The 22,336-nt window shown below is 37.7% G+C and overlaps 1 protein-coding gene across 14 annotated transcripts in view; it reads right to left on the minus strand.

Annotated features, from left to right (window-relative positions):
• Nucleotides 1-22,336, minus strand: part of nfia (nuclear factor I/A) — a 367,146-nt gene that overhangs the window by 83,309 nt on the left and 261,501 nt on the right. For all 14 annotated transcript variants that reach the window (XM_041277571.1, XM_041277572.1, XM_041277574.1 and 11 more), the window contains 2 exons: nucleotides 17,315-17,380; nucleotides 4,916-4,990 (listed from right to left, as the gene is read on the minus strand). In XM_041277571.1, coding sequence (XP_041133505.1) covers nucleotides 4,916-4,990; nucleotides 17,315-17,380 — 141 coding nt within the window. The remainder of the gene's footprint in view (nucleotides 1-4,915; nucleotides 4,991-17,314; nucleotides 17,381-22,336) is intronic.

Consider the following 22,336-nt stretch of genomic DNA (forward strand, 5'->3'; position numbering starts at 1 on the left):
TATGGTTATGCTATGCATTTTCCAAAGTTTGCCATGTTTTTTTTTTTTTTTTTTTTAAATATGTTTTACCAAACCTTGTATTGGCTTTAAAATGCTTAATGATGCTTCACCATGCTTTCGCTGTGCTTTACTACACTTTGCTATGATTGACAGTGGTAGGCTATTATAAAGGGTTGCCTGCGTGCAGTATTCAGAGCGTATGGACACAGCCTCTCTGTACATGGAATATAAAAACCTGATAGGACTCGGGGAGCTGGCTTAGCTTATTACAATCCTATCTTTCTTAGACCTCTAAAGCCTGCTCTGCACCACTGGGTTAGAAATGCCTTCAAGCCCTGGTATAGTGGGGGACTAAAAACAAAAATAAAAAAAACCTTAGCAGTATCCATGTATGGACAGCCTGTTCTCCTGTAGAATCACAATTAGATAAGTGGTTCTCGAGACATGAGTGAAAATGTAAGAGAATATTTATCCTGACCCTGCCTGTACTGGGTGCTGAAGAATGCTCTAACTATGTTTCATCACAATTGGATTAGCTGTTATCTACATAAATATAAAAAAGTGGATTGTTTTTTAAAAATGGTGTTGTTGTGAGGTCATATTATTATTATTATTATTATTATTATTATTATAATATTATTTCATTAAATAAGGACCTCAGATCACAATTATAATAAGAGGTCAGGGACTCGTGCTTCATTAGTAAAGTCCTGAACATAATGGAATAAATTAGAATAATGTGGAGTATTACTAAGCTAGCACTGTGCTAGTTAAGCCTTTCCATTCTGCTGAGCCGAGAAGGCTTCTGGCCAGCAGTGGAGAGTGTAGGGGAGACCACATCTGCTCCACCATCCACTCCTCCCAGCAGGCAAAGTGTCATTTAATAGGAAAGAAGAAACAACTGACCACAAATAGCAAATCTTTAAATCTGTCCTGACACCCCACCTTGTAATATTAGGAGTCAATCTGTCTTAACACCCCACCTTGTAACATTAGGAGTCACTAGACTATGGCGATAAGAAAAAATAAAAATCACTTTTGATTTGAATTCACCATCCAGCATATGCCACCCAGCTTTGTTATTTCTTTCTTCGTGTCACAGATGTTATGATAAAAGCGGCTCTCCTTTCTGAAAGCTGGATCAATTATGCATATTCCTTAATCTTGTTACTATCATATGCCAAGGCTTCTGATGGAAGCGAGCACTGGCTGTGCTAATCACGCTAATAACGACCCCCTCCTTCCCCCACTGCACTCGCTACCACACATGGACAGTCACACACACAGACCCGATTGGGAGCCAACGCCTGCGAGCCCCCAGTGCCAGTTTTACTGCCAGATGCCTTCTGCTGCCTATCTGTGATCCCTCAGCACCCACTGATTTGAAGATCCCTTTGGTTGCTGCTGGTCACCCTGGCAAAGCAGGATTAGGTCACACCAGAACGTGATCAATGCAGCTTTGATCAGTCCCGCTGTGTGCTGACAGGCAGTTTAAATTCACTATTGTTAGCGAGTATCGACAGTCTGCTATGGATCAGCCTGCGGTCTGTCACTCACTGCGGTGGATGTCTGCATTTGTTAAAGGTCAAGTACAGAGCCATCCTGATACCCTTTTAAACATAACTGATCAGCCAGCAAGAGAGCACAGGGGGCCTAAGTCTTTAATATCTCCATGCTGGAGTGCCACTGCCACTGACTTCTTGAGAGTGACTTCATTATTTTTTCAGTTTTAAGTAGTTTAATTAGAATAAACGGTTGAGTTCTATCTGGTTTGTATCTTAATTGCTATGTCCAGTTGTTCTATAAACTGTACAATGTGACTGTAAGACATTATAGTTGCACAGTTAGACAAAGGGTTACAAGTTTTTTGCAAAGGAGTGGTTTTCCAAGTTTTTTTTTTACTCCAAAATGTGAATTGCAAGTCATTTCTTTCAAAATGCACCTGTTAGTTAGAGCTGAGGGGACACTATGTTGCCAGAAAGTGAAGTGCAAACTACAGGTTTCGGGCAACTTTGTTACAAGCAACTTTATCAAAGGAGAGTTGATTTTGTAGAGACTACATTACATCATAGGATTAGTCAACCAATAAAAGTCATGAGAAAAGTCATGTGACTGTCCAGTTTGGGATGTCATCAGGGAAAGTCTCCTGATCAATTTTTTCCAAGGTGGGTATTTAAATTATAGTTAACGAGTATACACTTGCTTGGTCTCCGTTAACAATAAAAGGAAATAACTTAAAGCCATTTATATTTTAGCTGTAAATGCACTGCAGTTCAAATAATCGAAGATAAACAAAAGAAACCTGATAAAACAAGAGTAAATACGTTTCAAAGGATATGATATAACAAAGGGAGAGGGAACGTTTACATTGCTGTTCCAGTAGAAATCAGTAAAAACTAACACCAATGGAGAATAAGGTTATCCACAGCGTCATAATAACTACAACTATGTTTGAGTTCAATAAACGAAGGCTTCTGTTTGATACAATTATTATTTTTTTTTTTTTCACCTAGCAGTAGTAAATAGATCATGTGAGTTGTTTTTTATGGCAAGCAGTTTGGTAGTATGGTTTTTTGGGGCTTGCAAATATAAATAATTCTGGGATTATTGTAGAATGAAGCAGAAAGGTGTTCCTTGAAAGTAGACTCAACATTGTAGAAACAACTGACTTCATTCTACATTTTCTGGCAACATGTAGGCTAGTGTCCCCTCGGCTTCACAACCTGAAGGCATTTTTATGTCCAGCAATTAAAAAAAATTAGTAATTTTCACAGTAAAAAACTTTACAAATTGTCCCTAAATGATATTATAGAAACCCACATGGAGGAGAAGTGACAGGAATGGGATTCAGTACAGTAAATAGTAACAAACCGGCAGTGGAGGGATCATTAGATACTTATGCATAGCTTTACTTGTAGATATAGAGGGCAGTATCACTGTCCCCACATCACCAGGATTGAACACTTTGACTGCAGTAAAGTAATAGTATGTTGATGCTTTAGAAGAAGATATAGTGTGCAGTCAATGTATTTCTACAACAGTAAAAATGGTCTTGTTATAATGCAGGGAGTTTCAAAAACAGACAGCCTAGCATTTCATTATACATTGGAATGAAACAGATGAAAGCAGCACAGAGAATTACGCCAGGATGTTTTGAACGTTGGGATTTCCTCTCGATCAAGTCTGAGTTTGAACTCTTGGTTCTGAAATGGCAGGACCTGTGTGGTCGTGTAAAAAATCACTTGGTTTTCCTTTCCCTTTGATAATATGCAAAGCATATGCTAGTTTTCTGTGATATGTAATAAAAAAAAAAGAAAAAAAAAAAGAAAAAAAACTGAATTTTTCTGTGATTTAAAATGAAGTGATACAATATACCAAGCATTAACTTGAAATAACTACATTTGAACTCAATGAACACAGGGTGTATTGATGTAGTCATACATCCACAGGAAGCCCTGGTGAATAAACCTCTGCAGTTCTATTGTACAACCATGTAAATGTAAAGCTATACTTTTGATTTTGTCACCAAAAAAACCCAGCTTTTTCCCCCACCGAATGTACAAACTAACAATTCTCTGACAAGACATCAAATCTGCGTCTTTCTCAATCATCTTGCATCAAACGGATTCTTATCCTCCTAATAAGAACATAAGAACATAAGAACATAAGGAAGTTTACAAACAAGAGGAGGCCATTCGGCCCATCTTGCTCGTTTGGTTGTTAAGATGGTAAGGTTGATAAGATGGCTTAATTTCAGCCATCTTAAGCCATCTAAGATGGCTTAATTTCAGGCCTGGCTATAAAATTACAAATTATTACATCAACTGACACTACATTCATGTTAAAAATTCACTTTCATTCATAAACTGTTTTTAAGAAAATACATTTAAAAACATTTCAACAAATAATAATTTAATATAATTTACACTTAATAAATAAATATATTTCTGTATTTATGTGTGTATTCTTTGTTATAAAGGAAGTAACAATTCTAGTACTAAAGACAAAATATTATTTAGTATCATATAATAATATATACAGTGCAGTAAAGTTTACTGCACTGTGTTTACTTTTCTTTCTACACAGCTGAAGAAGGGCTTTTGTCCAAAATGTCCTGAAAAAAATTATTTTGTAATCATTTAAACATTCTGTGTACATCGAAAATGTGCTGTGTTTCCACTAACCCTATTAATCCTGTATTAACCCTAACCCTAACCCTGTATTTCCACTGCATGTAATGCACATACATTTGCACTGAAGCAGAATTCACATGCAGCTGATTGTATCTTAATTGTTTTTACTTGCACCAATCTGCTGTTCTAGCTGACATGAGCTGTAATGTGGGGTAATCTGTGGCTTCCAGCTCTGTCTTGTGGTATAATGTTCAGTAATCTAGTTGTTCTTGCTGGATGACATGTGGTATAATGTGCAGTAATCTAGTTGCACTGTCTGTGTTTATTTATTTATTTATTTATGTATTTAATGTATTCATTATTTAGCCAGGAATAATCCCAATTAGACCAAGGCCTCATTTACAAGTGTTGTGACAAGATGACCAGCAACAGACAACAGTCATTTCACATCATTAAAAACAACAACACTCTAACATCATACATTCAATCTGGGATCAGAAACATTTACACTTCCATCATTTCTAGAACCGACTCATTAAAATATATGTAATCTTAGTCATTGTTCTATGTTTAGCTGATACATCTGTGATATTATCACAATGGACTAGTAATATCGACCTTCGATCTCCTCCAACAATTCAGCAGCCTACAGTAAGAGGTGTATCTCTTATACATTTTCTATATTTAACAATTTGGATGGACAAATCGTTGAGATCCTGGCCCTACACTTTCACTAAAATGTTCTAAGCGGGTTTTCTGGGGTAAGGTAAGCTATGACTTACTCTGTGACACACGGACGAGCTCAGTGACGCTGAACACACCCGATGTGACGAAGCTGTCCTGGAAGCCCAAGTGTCCTGGAAGAGAGGGGACAAAAAGAAAGGGTGTACGTGTTAGCCTGTGAATCACTTATGAGGCATTCAGTATCTGAATGAAAAACACAACAACAGAACAATATCAAGTGATAGTCACTATCTTTACTGTATAAGCATGCTGTCTGTGTAGGAGTGCTGAGCTACCCAATGATTGAGTTTTACTGGACCAACGCATTTGCGAATTCCCGAATTTTATTCAAAACCTTTAGATGCTGAGATTAATCATCTCCCCTTCCTGTCTGAACAAGGGGGTTTTGATGTCCACCCAGCCCTGGGGGAGACCAAAAGGCGGTGCTACCCTCTATGCAACTAGAGTGTAGGTCAAAATAAAAAGAGGCATACTTTAAGGTGCCAGATAGGTTTACACAGTTGGCCATGCAGTAAACGAGACTGTAAATAACAAAGAAACAAATCTAGCAGTGCTAATGCAAATACACATTTCCAGCGAGGATTAAACTAGTTATAACAGGACAAATCTAGCAAGAAATTACTCAGAACATTCATTCTGCAGCTCCTTCCTGCAATATAGTTATTAATTTATTAATAAAGTTATATAATAAAGTGGTTCTTTTATACCGCTGACTGTTATTACTCTCTTTGGTAAATAAGCCTGATAAAAAAGCTTGTTCCAAACAGCAGTTTTACGTAATATACTTTAATTACAAAATAATATAGTCCTTAAAGTAGGGGAACGTACAGAGAAATTACAGAGCCGCACATACAAAAACACATTTGTTTGTTTCTTATTATGCATTTCAAGGAAGAGCTTGAGAAAAGGAAACGTTAGCGCTGGTGAACATTCGATCCATCAGACAGACAGTCCACAGGCAACGGTCTTCAGCTAGGTGCGTCACTCAGCCCTATCTCTCATTTCCTCAGATTGTTTGGTCAATTAAGACAAACTTTGTTTCAGGAAATTCACGCTGAGGGCAAAATAACATCCTAGAGCGATCAGAGGCCAATGTAAACTTCACAAAGGGTGTGCTATTAATTGGTGTTAACCAAGGACTGATATACTGAAAGGGGCACAGACTCTCACATACTTAAAAACAAAAACAATGCATGCACATACAGAGGGTCCTAATCGTGGAATAACGGCATGGTATCTGTTTGCATAAAACTGAGTTTATGCAATACCAAACCTCTATAAGAGGTTGTATGATAAAAGTTGGGTAAAAAAATCAAGGTAGTTATTGTGTTCACCGTGTGCAGTGTGACGGACGATCATAAGGAACCCTTTTTTTAAATGACAACCTCAAAAATAGTAATTTTAAATAAATGAGTTGATAAATTAGTGTACAGTACAGTTTAAATTGAAGTACAGTACAGTTTAAAATCACTTCAAAGTGACTGACCAATGGTGACAATAAGCGGAGCGCAAACTAAGCATTAAAACACAATGTTGGGACAAAGATGCCTGCTTTGCTGCTAGGCAGCGATACTGAATAACATTGATTACAATAGTGTTCATCAATAACATTTATTTTCAATCAGGAGTGTATTGTATTATTTACAACACTTTGTAATTAAAAACATGAGGCTCTTAGAACATGCACATCACAGTGTCCAGTGTAGGGTTGCCATCCGTTCTGGTTTTGTCTGGATTGTTCTCTTTTTGAGGCAGCTGTCCTGGGAAATCTGTAAACTTCCCTGGACATTAAATGTCATCAAAGTATATGATTTATTTATTTATTTGAATTCTTTTTTGTACGAAATGACTCTGGTGTCCCAGTATTTTGTAAATCAGAGGTGGGAACCCTAATCCTGTGTGCTATATTGTGCTACCATACTTTGTGTTGGAACAATATTAAAAAGCAACTGAAGTTACATGTAAAACATCTTATTTTCTGTTGTTATTTTTTAAAGTGATATTAAGGGGGTGGAAATCAGTTATGTAAATGTGAGTGACATTAGCCAGAGTGTGACAATAACCAGAGTGCTATTATCAGCAGCCACGAACTCCCATTATATTGTGGCTGGGGCATTGCAATCTGATAATAAGCGAAAATAAATATTAACAGGAGTTAAGCAGTTTGCCTGTAGCTGTAGGACGAGATAAAATATAAAACATGACTGAGCAGCAACATTTTGACAAAATCAATAAAGAAAGCTTACCCTGAGTGAAAGACTTACAGAAATCAAAGGCCTTGTTTAAAAAGAAAAACTGCTCCTATCTGCAAGTTTCTAGTTGAACAATAACATATATTCAGTGATACAAATTTACTTAAAAGAAAACCAAAACAGTGTCTATTAGTGTACAATGGTTGTTGTTTTAAAATCACAGTGAATTGTTCCTGATGTGTGAAGTGTTAGCAGAACCTATAAGTCTGCCTGCTATGCAGTCCTGGGCCTTGCTGAATCAGAGGCTGAAAAGTGTGCTGGTTGCCAAGTTACTTTTAAACAGTATTTGTTTACTATTGAACAAAACTGTAACTAGTTATAGTTACTTATTGTTAAATAGAAAAAAAAAAGTTAGTTACAAATAGTTACTTCTCAGGCACAGATTACATTTTACAGGGATATTTAGTTTTTTTCAGTTTGGTCAGGCTACAGCTAGAAATATTCTTTAAAGATCTAGCTATCAAAGAATAATGTCATTTTCAAGCACGATGGGCATTTGTGTGATCCATAAGGTTTGACTTGCACTGTTCAAATATGTGCACAGAAAATGTAATATTATCCATCTTAAAAAGGAACCATTACAGTTTGTGAAAATGTAATCGGATTACAGTTATGGTTTACATACAAGCAGTTACTCCTAAACACGGCTGGTGGTTTTTTGATAGGCTGTTTACCTTATGTCTTGAGTCAGATTTGAACCTGGGCCTCCACAGATGAGAGGCCTTGTAAATTAGCACTCTCAATCGTTTTCACTAGCAGTGGCAGGGACCCTTATCTTAGGGCATGTTAAGTCATCCCTGACTCTTACGGTCCAGTGCAGAACTTTGTTCCAACTAGTTTCTTAATTATTTCCCTAATGCTTGTGAAGTGCAGTTAAAGTACAGAGAGCTAACTAAATAATTCCAGTAAACCTTCCAGTAATTTCTCATATTTTCTGATAGGAAAGAACCAGATATTATGGTAAAGTTGAATTAGATTTTTTGATGGTATGTTTTAAAGTTAATAGTGAAGAAAAGTTAAAAGCTAACGATCGCTCTGTGCAGATGATTTAATGATGCTCTTCACATTCACTAAAACATGTCAGTCAAAGCATTGAAAACACATCAGTCACAGCATTGGACACATGTCAGTCACAGCATTGTAAAGACATCAGTCACAGCATTGGAAAGACGTCAGTCACAGCATTGGAAACATGTCAGTCACAACCTTGGACACACGTCAGTCACAGCATTGGAAACACGTCAGTCACAGCATTGGAAACATGTCAGTCACAGCATTGAAAACACATAAGTCACAGCACTGGAAACACGTCAGTCACAGCATTGGAAATACATCAGTAACAGCATTGGAAATACATCAGTCACAGCATTGGAAACACGTCAGTCACAGCATTGGAAACACATCAGTCACAGCATTGGAAATACATCAGTCACAACATTGGAAACACGTCAGTCACAGCATTGGAAATACATCAGTCACAGCATTGGAAATACATCAGTCACAGCATTGGAAGCACGTCAGTCACAGCATTGGAAACACATCAGTCACAGCAAGAGCAGTGACAGGTAACTAGGAAGGCAAGCCAAGACATGAAGATTTTAATTTTTTGTAAAGTAAATAAATGGCTGACATTTTTAATGTTGAGCAGTTTATTTTTTCTTGAGAAGAGTTATAGCATAAAAAAACTAAAACAGTTTTTTATTGTTTTCAAATTGATAGAACTAGAACTCCCAGAATGAACTCTAGCATTTCATGACGGGACGAGAGTGCAAAAGGCCATCAATTTTTAAGAGCTATGAAAAAAATACCACTAAAAATCAATGACATGTTTAGCATAATGATTGCAAATTTCATATAGGATCTACAAAGAGATGGCAATACACACACTGTGGTTGTTTTGTTAGCTTTGTGAACCTGGCTGCTGCAAAGCATGTAACGGAATAAAATGGAAGGTTCTCTATCGCTGGCTGTAAAGTTGCCTGTGATTCCTTATGCAAAACAGCAATGAGAGGCGTCGTCTCTCCCAAACCCCCCCTTCAAACATCGGCGTAACCTTTTAACTGCCACAGTCATGGCTGACTGTCCTTTGACCTTGGGAGATTATGTGGGATTTCAATGACAACAGCTGGAAGTGAGTGTGTGTGAATGGGGAGCACTGAGCTGAGGCCTAGGACAATAGGCTGGAGAATCCAGCCCAGATCCCAGTGTTGATTAGAAATTGTTTCCTGGTCCTGGCTTAATAGACTGTGATAATGAGAACTGTGTTCTGTGTCTAGTGTTATTCTTTCTAGTCATCAGCTCAGATATACCTGAGGAAAGAAACACTGCCCGGCCACTTTATTAGGACCTGGGACACCGCTTGCCCTTATCCCAGCTTTGACAATGTAGCACAAACTGCACAAGGTGCTGGAAGGGGTCTACATTCTGTCATCAATATTTTAAGCAATTGGTTCAGAGAAGTAGGCAGAGAATCAGGACGACAAATGCATTGTTCAAGTTCATAACACACATGCTCAATTGGATTGTTTAGTAAGGTCAAAAAATGATGGCAATGGATGATGCCTGAAGTCTCTGTCATGTTCTTCAAACCATTCACGATTCCAGCATGAAAGATGGGTGCTGCCTTGAGCGTAGCTACAGCCAAGTGGAGCATTGCACTGTGGCATTCATTGGGATTTCCAGAGTACACCAGGAGAACATGCCCCCCACCAGGGCCAGTAGTAATGCATTTCCACAGAATAGACTGTTGCGCCAAGCATGTACACTGTGTTCTTTTGACAAAAGAAGAAGGGCACTTTTGAAATGAAGCCTATAATTTACACAGTAACCATAACACATATGAAAACACAAAGCACAGAACAGATCCAGAAAACAGGCTGAGCTGCAATCTGAACCGATACTGATTTTAGACAAACACACTCACTGTGTGTATTAGCATGGTGACTCTGAGCAGACTGTCACAGTGACAGGGAAAGGGGTTATACTGTGGGAAAGCACTCTAGCAACTCCTGAGACCATTAGCAAGAAGCATGAATCATTACCAAGCAGATACATGTACTGATGTGTGCTGGTGCTTGATGCATACCGTCCACTGTGCATTCAGATATTAGGGCAAGTAAGACAGTGAGTTTACATAGAAACCTGGTAGAATATAAACACTGAAAAGAAAAAGTAACTGCTGCAACTTTGCAAGCTCACTAAGGTGCATGTAGCAAAGTAAGTATAGTTTAGGTAAGAAGGCAACACTCAGGAGATAGTTTAAATTAGTTTAACCCTAATATGAAGGCTACCTGCACTTGCGTTTCTACCGTCTATGTGTATAGAACTAAAATTAGAGTGTGTTTAGCTTGTTTAGCTTGTATCAGACGGAAATGACATGACAGTAGCTACACTGTTACATTCTTCTTGTTTAACTATATACATTATAAGCAAATAGCAAAGGGTGCTGTATGAACAAGCTGGTTTTCACACCAATTAAGGACAGGGCAGCCAAAAAGACCATAGAGAAAAAAAGCAAGAACACCCTTATTTTAACTGGCAAAAAAAATTCTACTGAGACTCCCATGCACTGTTCCAGGTTTGATTTTCATAACCTTGGTGCCCAACTTTAAGAATCTCTTTGGCACTAGCTAGATCGGCCTCTCTTGAGATCAACTGAACAGACCCCAGTGTATTTCTCAAGGTACTGCAGTACAAATGATAAGCCTAACAAGGATCCTCCTTCCAGGTTAGGTTCACAGTAAAGCAACCACTGCCCTACAGCAGATGCCCTCTAAAAGCAGAATTGAGCAATCCGGTCAAAAATATAACCTAAAAACCATTAAAAACCACATTTCAAAAATATCCTCTGCCCCTGTTGCAATGGTCTATAACCCAACAGGTAATGACAGTGTTGGACATCAATACTTAATTATGTATGTTCTTGCCTTCCCAGAGAGAGGTACTGTATGTTGATGACACTATACTGTGCTGGCTTTGTCCAAAAATGGGGAAGCGCAGTGTGCCACTGGCCTTCTGTGAATTCTTACAAATCATCAAGAGCCCTTAAACTGGCACTGGCTAGGCCCAGAGGCACGTCTTAACTCAAGGCTCTCAGCTTGGGACTCAATATGCTGTGTAGATGAAACTCAGGAAGGGATTCTGCTCAGCCCAGGACACTAATGATGTGCCTTTAAAACTCATATGTCTGTATTCCAGACATTTCATTGTTCTTTCAATCGTTAGAGAACAAGACTCTCCCAATGGCATTTTATTTATTTTTTTCACCCTGATTTCACCTCATTTTTATGATGTTTGTAAATATATGGGGTGTTTCTGGGTTCTGTCTATCCAATACTGAGCACGTTTCTTTTTTACATTGTTTGTGAGCTTGTTTGGAAAATTCTAACTGCCATAGACTGAACAGACATCCTCATTCCATTCAAATCATGTGACAAAACAGCCTTTCAGCTTGGCTCGTCCTGCCTCCTCACCCTTCCTATATATGTAGTGTGGGTGGGGCTGCAGAGTTGAAAGCTCACATTAGCCCATGGTTTGAATGGAAAGTCTGTTCAGTGCTTCCATCAGAAGCAACAACTACTCCCAGTGATTAATACAATGATATTAATAAAATGATGTTTGAAACGACTTTCTCTTTTTTAATTAAATCAGTCATGGAAAGAACTGAACAGGGCAACTATTCATTTATTTGGATTTGCCTCTATAACTTTAGCCGGTGTGGTTTGTCTGGAGATTTTGCATGGAAAGTCTTAATAAAGACCTCAGCATTTTTTTTTTAAAGGTATCTGTATAGTGTTACAAAACAAACAGTTATTTACTTTAACTTTCTTAAAAGCTAAAGTTACACTTGGCCATCACATATTTAAAAAAGAAGGCAAACAGATACTGTAAATATTATATTTTGAACTTTGTAAAAGTCTTAATTTGTTAGAAATATAATATTTTGTGCTTGATTTTATTTCTTTTTCAGGGAAACTGGAGACCCGCCGCATAGAACATGAGGTTTTTGTGTAAACAGTTCTAGGATCTGAATGATTCAGCTGTTGTGAATGTTCTTCCCTGACCGGTCCCAGTTTAAGAGATGGCTTGTCAGCACACCTCCAAGTTTAAACATATACTTTTTCAAGCCTCCTTTCAAATAATGTGAGCATTACATTTCTTTCCCTTTCCTTGCAGCGTAATGGATGTTTTAAACATTTAGTCAGAAAACAGCACACTTAGAAACAGAAGAATACAACAGCAGGGAGAAAAAGGTCTTGCTGTATTCCTGCTTTTAGCTGAAAATACAGTCCACCAGTCTACATGCTAACAGACTGACGAAGCAATGCAGAAGCCTGCAGTTTAACTGCTCTTGCAATTCAGTTTCTGATGCAGTCCCACTTCTCTCTGCACAGGCTACACATGCTGCTAGATGCTTGTATTAGGGGTGCAATGAGAAGACAAACTAATAGCACAATACAATATGTATCACAATATGTGGTACCATGTGTTCTGGTAAGCTACTTGTATGGCATTTAATGATGGACAATTTTGTTCACTACAATAATGAAATGGGATGTGGAGAGTATGTAGTCAAGCCAACAATAAAATAAACTTATAGTTCATTCAAATATCACATAGCGACACAATTTCTATTATGATGTATGTATGCATGTGTTTAATTTAGAAAAAAAAATTATTCTCTCTAAGTACCACTGGTACACCAGAGTGTAACCATTAACCTGTTCCCCTGCAACACTCCTATTGGAGATCAGTACGAAATACCACAGAGAATTCATGTCTTACATTACGTCATTAACTCTAAAGTATTGCAGGGTGTGTGTGTGTGTGTGTGAGTGTGTGGAGGGGGTTCTACTGTGGTGTAGCAGCTGAACCGAGAGAAGAGACACACAATACATACAATGTTCATTTTATTAGAAGTTGGAGAGCTCTGTTGAGGACACAGGTCTGCTTTAAAGTTCTGAGAAAAAAAAGTCACCGGGATGTGAAGGCTGAAACAGAAAATGATGCAAAGCAAACAGAAAACAACAGAGAACAATACATTAGTTAAGATAACGGTGGATACCTCACAGCCGTAACAGGTTGTTGTTAAGCATGTTAAGCTCGCTAAACGTTTTTTCTGCAGTTCCCAGTAACACAGGGTGTTGTATATTAATATGACGCTACTTGAAAGTGAATTCAGCAAGTTACAAAAGGCTCGGTACTGCTAATGAAATGTCTCCCATAACGGAGTGCTAATTAATTGCCCTTGTTTTTAACACAGATATAATATATAATGCTTGTGACTTTTACAAGTGAATGTTTCCTCTAGAGTTCACAGAGTCAGTGATGCCAGACATACCCCAATTACAGGATCTATTGATTGCGCAGCACCTGACCAAGGTTAAAATCAAATAAATGCACAGGAATGTATGATTAATAGAATCGGCGAGTCTGGCTCGGAAATTCTTTATCGGTTTATTAGTGATCTTTTAAAGCATTTGGCTCCAGGGATTTTGGATGTCTTTATTATGGAGATTAATTCATTTCATTTTCTTTAAAGTTGCATAGCTTAACCCCATCATACTTCCACTGCCCACTTTGACCTCTGGGGATGGTCTTCAATTGTCATGATAGTACTGCCACCCTGTTTTCTGCTTCCATAAGCTAAATATGTCTAAAATGTGCAGTTTTGAAAGATTATATGGAAAACATGTGGCAGAGCAGAAGCCCTGCTGCTATAAATAGTGTGGGGATGGGAATAGTAGGTAATTGGTGCTAACTGGGGAGTGGCCACATGTATAAAAATGAACCAGAAAGCTTTTGTTAGTTGGGGGAGGGGTTTGGGGTGGGGTTTGGGATTCTGTTTGTGCTGTAATTTTTGTATTGTTTCACAATGTAATGCCCAGCTTACATGTAGTGATTCTTTTGTTTGAATCTTTTATCTTGTGCCGGTTTATTTTGTTCCTGTTTGTGATTGTTTTTGTTAATAAATGGGCGCACCGGCGCTTAAACTAGAGCTTTCTGTCACTGGGTCTCTTTCCTGCTGGTAGCCAGCCTGGGCAGTGACAATACCCTGTCACACATGTATTTTCATTTTAAAAACATGATATCTGGTGTTTCAATAAGTTAAAGCTAGTTCTTAGTTTCCATGTTTTATGTTACACTTCCTGGATCATTTCACCTCAGCTTTTGAAAGGGTGAGGACAACTGAAAAGCAGTCTCTGGGTTTGCTGAATACTGAATAACAGATAAAAAAATAATAATTTAAACAGTGTACAAGCAGACAAAAACACCCTTATCAACAGATGGGAAGAAAGATATAGGTATATAAATAAAACAATTGACTTTACTGCTGCCTCTGCTCTTATCACATCCATATTGCTCAGAAAGGCTGTCTGGTTCTGAAATGCCTCACTAAACAGTTACTATTCACCAAAAGTCCCAAAACTTCACAGAACTGGTGCCACCACATGCAGGCGTGGGTTTATAGCCACAGGCTGTGGGAAGAGAAAGATACGAGCCAGAGGAGCTTGTGAGGTCAGACTGAGGTGACACAGGAAGTTGCTCTTGGTGTTGACTGATGGTTACTAGGGCAAAGGTGCACATCGCCTTTTGAAAAGACAACAAAGTGCAAAAACAAACTCTTTCCCCTGCTAGGGCATTTACAATACTCTCAGTACCATGATATTTCCATCTGTTTCATCTGGGATTGCAGACTCATTTTTTACTCCTTTGTGGTACGCTGTTGTGGCTTTCTGTTTACCTCAGTGTCTTCTCCACTGCCCCTGATTATCAAGGATGACATCACCACTTTTACACTTTAAATTTCCCAAGCCCCTCTTTTATTTGGTGGACTTCCCTGATTTTGCAGTTTAAAAGGTTAAATCAGCACAGTTGCATGTTTTTCTATGACATAATTTCTGGACAAAGATATCCAAAAAAATCTGGACTACTTTTTTGTGTTGTCGTTTTCTTCACAGTAATGTAAATATAAATCCGGATGCATCAAATACAGTGCAGTTTAACCTCCAGACACAAGGCTTAAAGCTATTTGTATTTTATTTTTAATTACAAACAGAGTCAGGATTTGAAGCACAAGTGGTGTTATGAAAAGCCTGTTGCTGCTTGCCATACTCTTTCTGAAGAGTTTGAAATGGAGAACCAACAATACTGGGCCTTTTAAATGAGTCCTACCCAAGGCTTTAAAGTCTGTTGTTTTTATTAGCACTAGGAACATCACTGGTCACTGGAACACATTTTCTTGTAGTTTATTTCTTGCTTCGTAATCACTTCCTTGCCAGATGTCAATTTCAATCCTATGGTCTGGCTGTAATCAGACAACCCTTGGACAATACAGTACAGTGCCTACACAGAATTACTATTATATATAAGAACAACTTTATACTACAGACTGCTGGATCCTTTGTATAAGTTAACATTTCCAACTATAATGTCTGTCCATGTACTGCAACATATTAAGCTGTTGTCTGTGTCTATATGAATGGTAACAGGTGTGGGTTCAGAACAGTTTTGTACTGTCTGAAGTAAGCATAGTAAATAAAAGCGTTGTATTGGCTTTAAAACTCAACACAGGAGGTCTATCATCACCAGTGCAGTCTGCAGCGGTTTCCTGTCAGATTTAAGAGTGCTGTCTGTCCCTTCCTGATACTGTGCATGATTCAAGTCTGTGAGGTGAGAAGAAAGTTATAAATGTATGTATAATCTGTAACTGGAAAAAAGAATGTCCCCCAGCGACACGTAGGCGAGCTACTGCTAGACCTCATCTTTAAAATATCTGCAAATTCGGATAAGTACCTCACAGTTTTGTATTGCATTGTACTGTACTGCTGGCTATGTGTTTTTCCAGTTTGAAAGATGGGTTAGTTGCTGCAGGTTAACAGTCCAGCCTTTTCATATTGAGTTCGGAAGGGAGCAAGCACATTGGGAGAATGCGTTTTATATAACACCGAAATGAAAGATAAGACAAATAAAATCACACTTGCTGGCATTTACGAACTGATTATCTGAATACCTAAAGCAGGGCTTTAACCATGTAAGCTGTGACCTCTTTAATAAGGATTGCAATGGTTGTGATCAGATGATAGATATAACCATCTCTTCAACAATACAATCAAACAAATGCATACTACTGTTTGCTTTGCTTTACAGTACTATTTATCCTCTTATAGAACACCCTGCATTGTACAAGAAAAACATATTTTACATTTTCTGTACCCTGTGTTCTCCCTATCGTAGAAAAAAATAAATAAACATACAGTATTCCCATTTGTTTTGGGGAATACAATTTCCTCCACATGGATCACCAGGAGATGTGTATAGTGATCCCTCTCCCTCCTGCACTACTCATTTCAATCACAGCACCAGCTTTGTTGCAGCAGGGAATATGACCCGGATACACTACAATGCTCACAATATACATTTCTCTTGACTAACGATCCCAGGTTAAAGTTGAGAAATGTATTCCCAGGTGATTTATGCCCCATGAAGTGTGAATATAAATATCAATAGGAAGTATATTGCACACAGGATAAAGCATGGATAAACTAATTATTAACACTGCAGGGTCTTTGGTAACACTTTAAATTTAATTTAGAAACACTAAATGCACATATGTACATGAATAGTTGGTTTCAGTGCAGTGTGTGAGTTTTCTGATGTAGTCGCTACAACACTATAGTTTACCACAGAGACAGTGGTCTGGACTTTCTACTTCCCCTTATTAAGTGCCTCTTCATTTAATAGGGAATGGGGTCAATGGTCTTTGCTATTTCCTCTGTAAATACAACTAGAAGACTGATCACTACCTTCTTACCCACCAAACAACTGGTTGCTTATTAAGAGACTGCACATTCTATGCAGAGACATTCTATGCAGAAGCCAGTGGATACAGCTTGGCAAAGACTGATTTAAATGAAATAAAAGCACACAGTGTATGAGAATTACAAAGCACTAAAATACCAATAGGGCTCCTCGATGCAAGCATGTGTCATTGACTTATCAAAGTCTTGCAAGTAAGCAAAAAGCTATTGCTTGCCCTTATAAAAGTTTAACATAGTAACAGCACAGCAAAGTGTATTAAAGCATTGTGACAGCAAGTTAAAGCATATGTAATCACTGTAAGCCCTGAGAAGCTTGGTAAACGTATTCAATAACAGTGAAAGGGTGTAGTGAAAGTCAGCTCACCATTCTCCGGCTGCTCCTTGATGTCAGCTTCACTTGGCTGGCTTGGACTTTCAGATTGACCTGAATCTAGAGAAGAACAAATACAGTTTTTTTTTAGTTAACCCCACCATATAAAGACTTGATACACTGAAGTGCTGTTCAACACGTCCGTCATTGTTACTTCATTTCTCATGACAACCTCTGACAGCATTGTTTTTAATACAGAATAACACATATCCAAAGAGCCCCATGGAGATGAAAACATGCTTCAGTTACCTATAGTATTTAACGTGCTAACCAAGGTTTAAAATTCCACTTTTGTGGCATCTGACCATTTCCTGTTGGGTGTTTCACATGGCCTGATTGCAGCTGTACCACAGGAGTGAAACTGAGGAACATCACTGATTATGTTCCACAAAAAAGCAGACACTCATTTCTATAGTGATGTGTTGGAAATATCTGCATGTTTCAAACTGTAAAAAATACAACAACCAACAGAGGAAAAGGGGGACCTGTGATAATACTGCCAGTGGGTATTAAAACCAGGGTTAAGAATACTTAAAGAACACTGTAACCTTTAAGCATGTGTTTCTGTAAAATATTATGGGTATAACAAAAACGACATTTAAATATATATGATTTACATTCATTTTCATTTATAACTTGCTTCAGCAAGTACGTTTCCAAGGGAGTTGGTCCCATGAGCTAAAACATGCAATGTAAATAAACTATACTGTCAAAGTGTGCTTTCTGAAAATGTACAGAGTTACTTGCTGGAATTCTGATATAAACCAGTGGTTGAGTTGTGTACCACTGCTGTAAACATTCAAAGGAATAAATCAGGATATGGGTTAAATTGAATTGAGTTAAAACGAGCAGAACTGTATTACAGTACCCTGCACTCCACCCTACAGTGTTATCTTACACAACAGCACATACACAAATACACATAGTCTCATCTCTTATATACAGCCCAGTGATTGAGCTTACATTAAAATATGAGGCCCTTTACAGAAGACTTCTAACTTGTATTATGACTGAAAGACCACACTTTATTTTAAGTACACTTTTTCGTTCACTAACTGTTGACAACTAGCCTACTAGAAGTTCTGTACCAGTAGAAGGACAGTTAAATGATTTGGACACTGATTTCAGGACCCTGTCTACTACAGCACAAAATGATGAACTTGGGGGCTCAGATTCTCATATTGCTTTCAGGACTCTGTCTACAACAGCACGGAATGATGGAACTGGACTTTAGACTGACTTTAGTTTTTTTTTTTTTTTTTTTAACTCCTTTCTGCTTTTTTTTTAATAATAGGTTAAATAAAATTAATTATTAGAAGCCTCCACATTTTAAGGATCACTATAGATTTAAAAAGGAAAACATCATTCACGCTCCATATAAGTAGGCCTATAAAAACTGAAAATCAGTCACGATTTATATGTAGACTATATAGAATATATTATAAATAATATTAACCCATGCAACCATAAGTAATTACTGATTAATTAACACAGTACCTGTAATAATCTCATCACAGAAGTAATAGTTAATAATTATTAAGGTTAAGACTCGGTTTAGGGTAATACAATGATATTATACAAATGTATGTGTTAATATCTGACAACAATTGTAATCACTGTTGTTAATATAATATTAACTTTTTTCTAACAACAGTATTGCATCTTCCAAAACTTTGCAAAGTGTTCACCAACATGTAATGCAACAGAAAAAAAAGGTTCTTGAGCACTGATGAATAATTATATAGGCTACTCGATTTTATGCAAGCCACACTGATATGCATTTCTTTTCTTATTTTTATTTTTTTTTTACTTTTAAAAAATTTAGAGTGAATTATTATTATTATTATTATTTTTTCTCCCCAATTTGAAATGTCCAATTATGTTTTTTTTTCTCCTCACTGCAGCGAGTCTCTACACAGCACAGACATTCTGAGGGCATGTGAGCATCCTCAGCTCTCACAAGCCTAAAGCCACCTGGGGACCTCTTGATATTAATTTCTTAATTACTTTTATTAGGAAAAAGGCCTTTTATAAAATATTTACAATAGTTTCAGGTCATATTAAAGAGCAAAATGGTATGGTATCACAGCTCCAACTTTCTGATGACTTTTTAAACCCAGAAGTACCCTTATGGCTTGACAGAGCTCTTGGAAACTCCTCTCAGAGTACAGCTGGTACACCAGAGTGTAAACATTAACATGCCTGTAATACACAATGGGTGCAAAAACATACTGCATTTGTTCTGTGTAGTATTTCTTACTGGGGAACAATGTTGCAGAGGGTTACCATTAGGTGTAAATGCTGTACTTTAGTGAAGACATGTTGCTGAGCTCTATTGAGTTCACAGGAGTGCTTTAAACTTTTTAAAATGTCACTAGGAAATGATGACTGAAACAGAAAATTATATCCAAAGTGAATTTAAAGAAGAAGAACAAGAAGAAGAAGAAGAAGAAGAAGAAGAAGAATGCATTAGTTAAAAATAAAAGGTGAGGTAAACAACTGTATTTGTACACAATAAAAACATGTTCCTTTTCATCAAATCATGTAAGATCAGTTTTGTTAATATTTATTGCAACAAAGCACACAGGTTGCCAAATGCAGATCTAATTGACAGACAGGGAGGCTCGCTGCTTCACATGAAGCAGATGGGAGCCACTGAAGTGGTTTCCATTAAGGAGGCTCTATGCTGAACAGGTGATTGCAATCTGAAGGGACGCTTCGGCAGAGCTGGGCTTTGAATTACTGAGCTTACTTTGGGAGACTTGAGGCAACATGGCACACTCATTTGCCAGCACTTCTGGAACTGTGTGATTCAATGGAGTTTATGGGTGGCAGATCCAAAGCACACAGATGTGATTGTGTCTGAACCATTAAGTGAGAGGAGGGTTCATTGGGTTACAGATCTTGGGGTGTCTGGCCTGTAGGTTCTGTAGGGGTCTGCTGTGAGCTCTCGGGTTTATAAAGAGACCCTCACACTGGCTGAAGCAACTATGAAATCGAGGCATCGCGTTTTATAAAGAAACCCTCACACTGGCTGAGTCCGCTGTGTACTCGAGGCATCTCAGTTTATAAAGAAACCCTCACACTGGCTGAATCCACTGTGTACTCGAGGCATCTCGGTTTATAAAGAAACCCTCACATTGGCTGAATCCACTGTGCAATCGAGACATCGCGGTTTATAAAGAAGCCCTCACACTGGCTGAATCCAGAGGTCACAGCAGACCCCTACAGAACCTACAGGCCAGGCACCCTGAGAGCTGTAACCCAATGAACCCTCCTCTCACTTAATGGTTCAGACACAATCACATCTGTGTGCTTTGGATCTGCCACCCATAAACTCCACTGAATCACTGTGTAATCAATGTAATCGATGTCTCGCTTTCAAATGTCCCATTTAAAGAATATATACAAAGCACCCAGTCTAAGAAATAAACAAATAGAAAAATACACTGTACAAACTGTTAGAAGAGCAATCCCTTTTCTCTGCTTTCAAGATTAAAGTTCCCACAACAAAGAAACATTCATACAATACCACTGCACATTCTAGACTGGCATTCCACACTCCAACATTAGTAACAAAACACTGTTTTGGATTCAAAATTAAATAAATGGTTTAACGATATAAAATAAAGTGTATTTGGCTAGGAATCTTTGAAATTCCTTTTTTTTCTTCTTTTTTCAATTGACCTTGACCTCAGAGTGACCTGAATTAGCTGTTTGGAACCTGACCACAAGTCACTGAGAAGTCAGTGAGGGTTCAAAAGGTTGCAACACTGAAGTGTGATTGAATCGGAACCCTCAGCTCTTTCTAATGTGAGTGATATCAACTCTTGTACTGTAGACAAGACACTGAGGAAGGACAAAGAGCAGGTTAGATGTACAGGGACTTGTAAAGGTACTGTACAGGATTCCAGCACAACACGAAAGCAATAAGATCAAAGGCCTGTCGGTAAACTTTATAACTCCATTCTCAAAACCACTCTCCAAATTGTCATCAGAGTAAAACTTGCCCCTATGCATTCACCTAACCAGAAAAAAAGTACTCATACTTTTCAGTCACGGGTTCAAGTTGTTTCCTAATCAGAACTGTAATCTGTGCTTTTAACTGTTATTTAACTGTTACTTTTAACTCATTTTCAAAGTTCTGTGGCCATATTCAAGGATAATTTTAACATTTAACTGTGAATTGCTCAGAGTATAGTAATACAGTAACTAGCCTATGTTAAAAAAATGAAATAAGCTATAACTCAAATGGAAAATATTGCATTTATTTCACCCAGTACCTTGTGATTTTGAGTTTAGAGTAATGAGTGAAGCAAAGAAATATGATATCCATTAAATGTTAAATTGATATGATGTAACACAGTTAAGATTCTTGATCCTTCTAAGTAATTAAGTAAATCCTGGCTTGAATAAAAAAACAACATCCTAAAAAATATTATATATATATATATATATATATATATATATATATATATATATATATATATATATATATATATATATATATATATATACTATTTAACACAACAGTTTACAAAATGCACCTGTTAAATAGGTAAATTAAACAACGGAAGTTGATTTTGACCATTTTTAGGTTAAAGTATAAAAGTTAGCTCTGTAGCCCTGTGTTGCTAAATCTGGAACTGTCTGGTTAATTCACAGCCAAGTGTGGTTGAAACGATGTGCTGTAATGTCAATGATTGTTAATAAGGGTTGCTCTAATGACCCCTTCTACTTTCAAATAAAAGTGCCGGTAGGGTTTGTAAACCTCCTCAAAGAACTAATAAAAGAATTAAAAAACTGAAATACTAAAGCCTAGGAAAGTCTAGCCATCCCTAGTAGACAAAGTAAACAATTTAAGACTTGTTTGCATTCTCCTCAGTGGTGTCATCTGCATCAACTGCTAAAAACAAAAGGAAACTTGAGCTCCGTGAACAAAACGTCTGAGTGTCCCCCAGCAACGGCGTGAGTGGGGCGGGGCGGGGGTGCACTTTCACACAGCCTTACAGTGCC

This window comes from Polyodon spathula, chromosome 18 (assembly GCF_017654505.1).
Source record: "Polyodon spathula isolate WHYD16114869_AA chromosome 18, ASM1765450v1, whole genome shotgun sequence".
Classification (NCBI taxonomy): Eukaryota; Metazoa; Chordata; class Actinopteri; order Acipenseriformes; family Polyodontidae; genus Polyodon; species Polyodon spathula.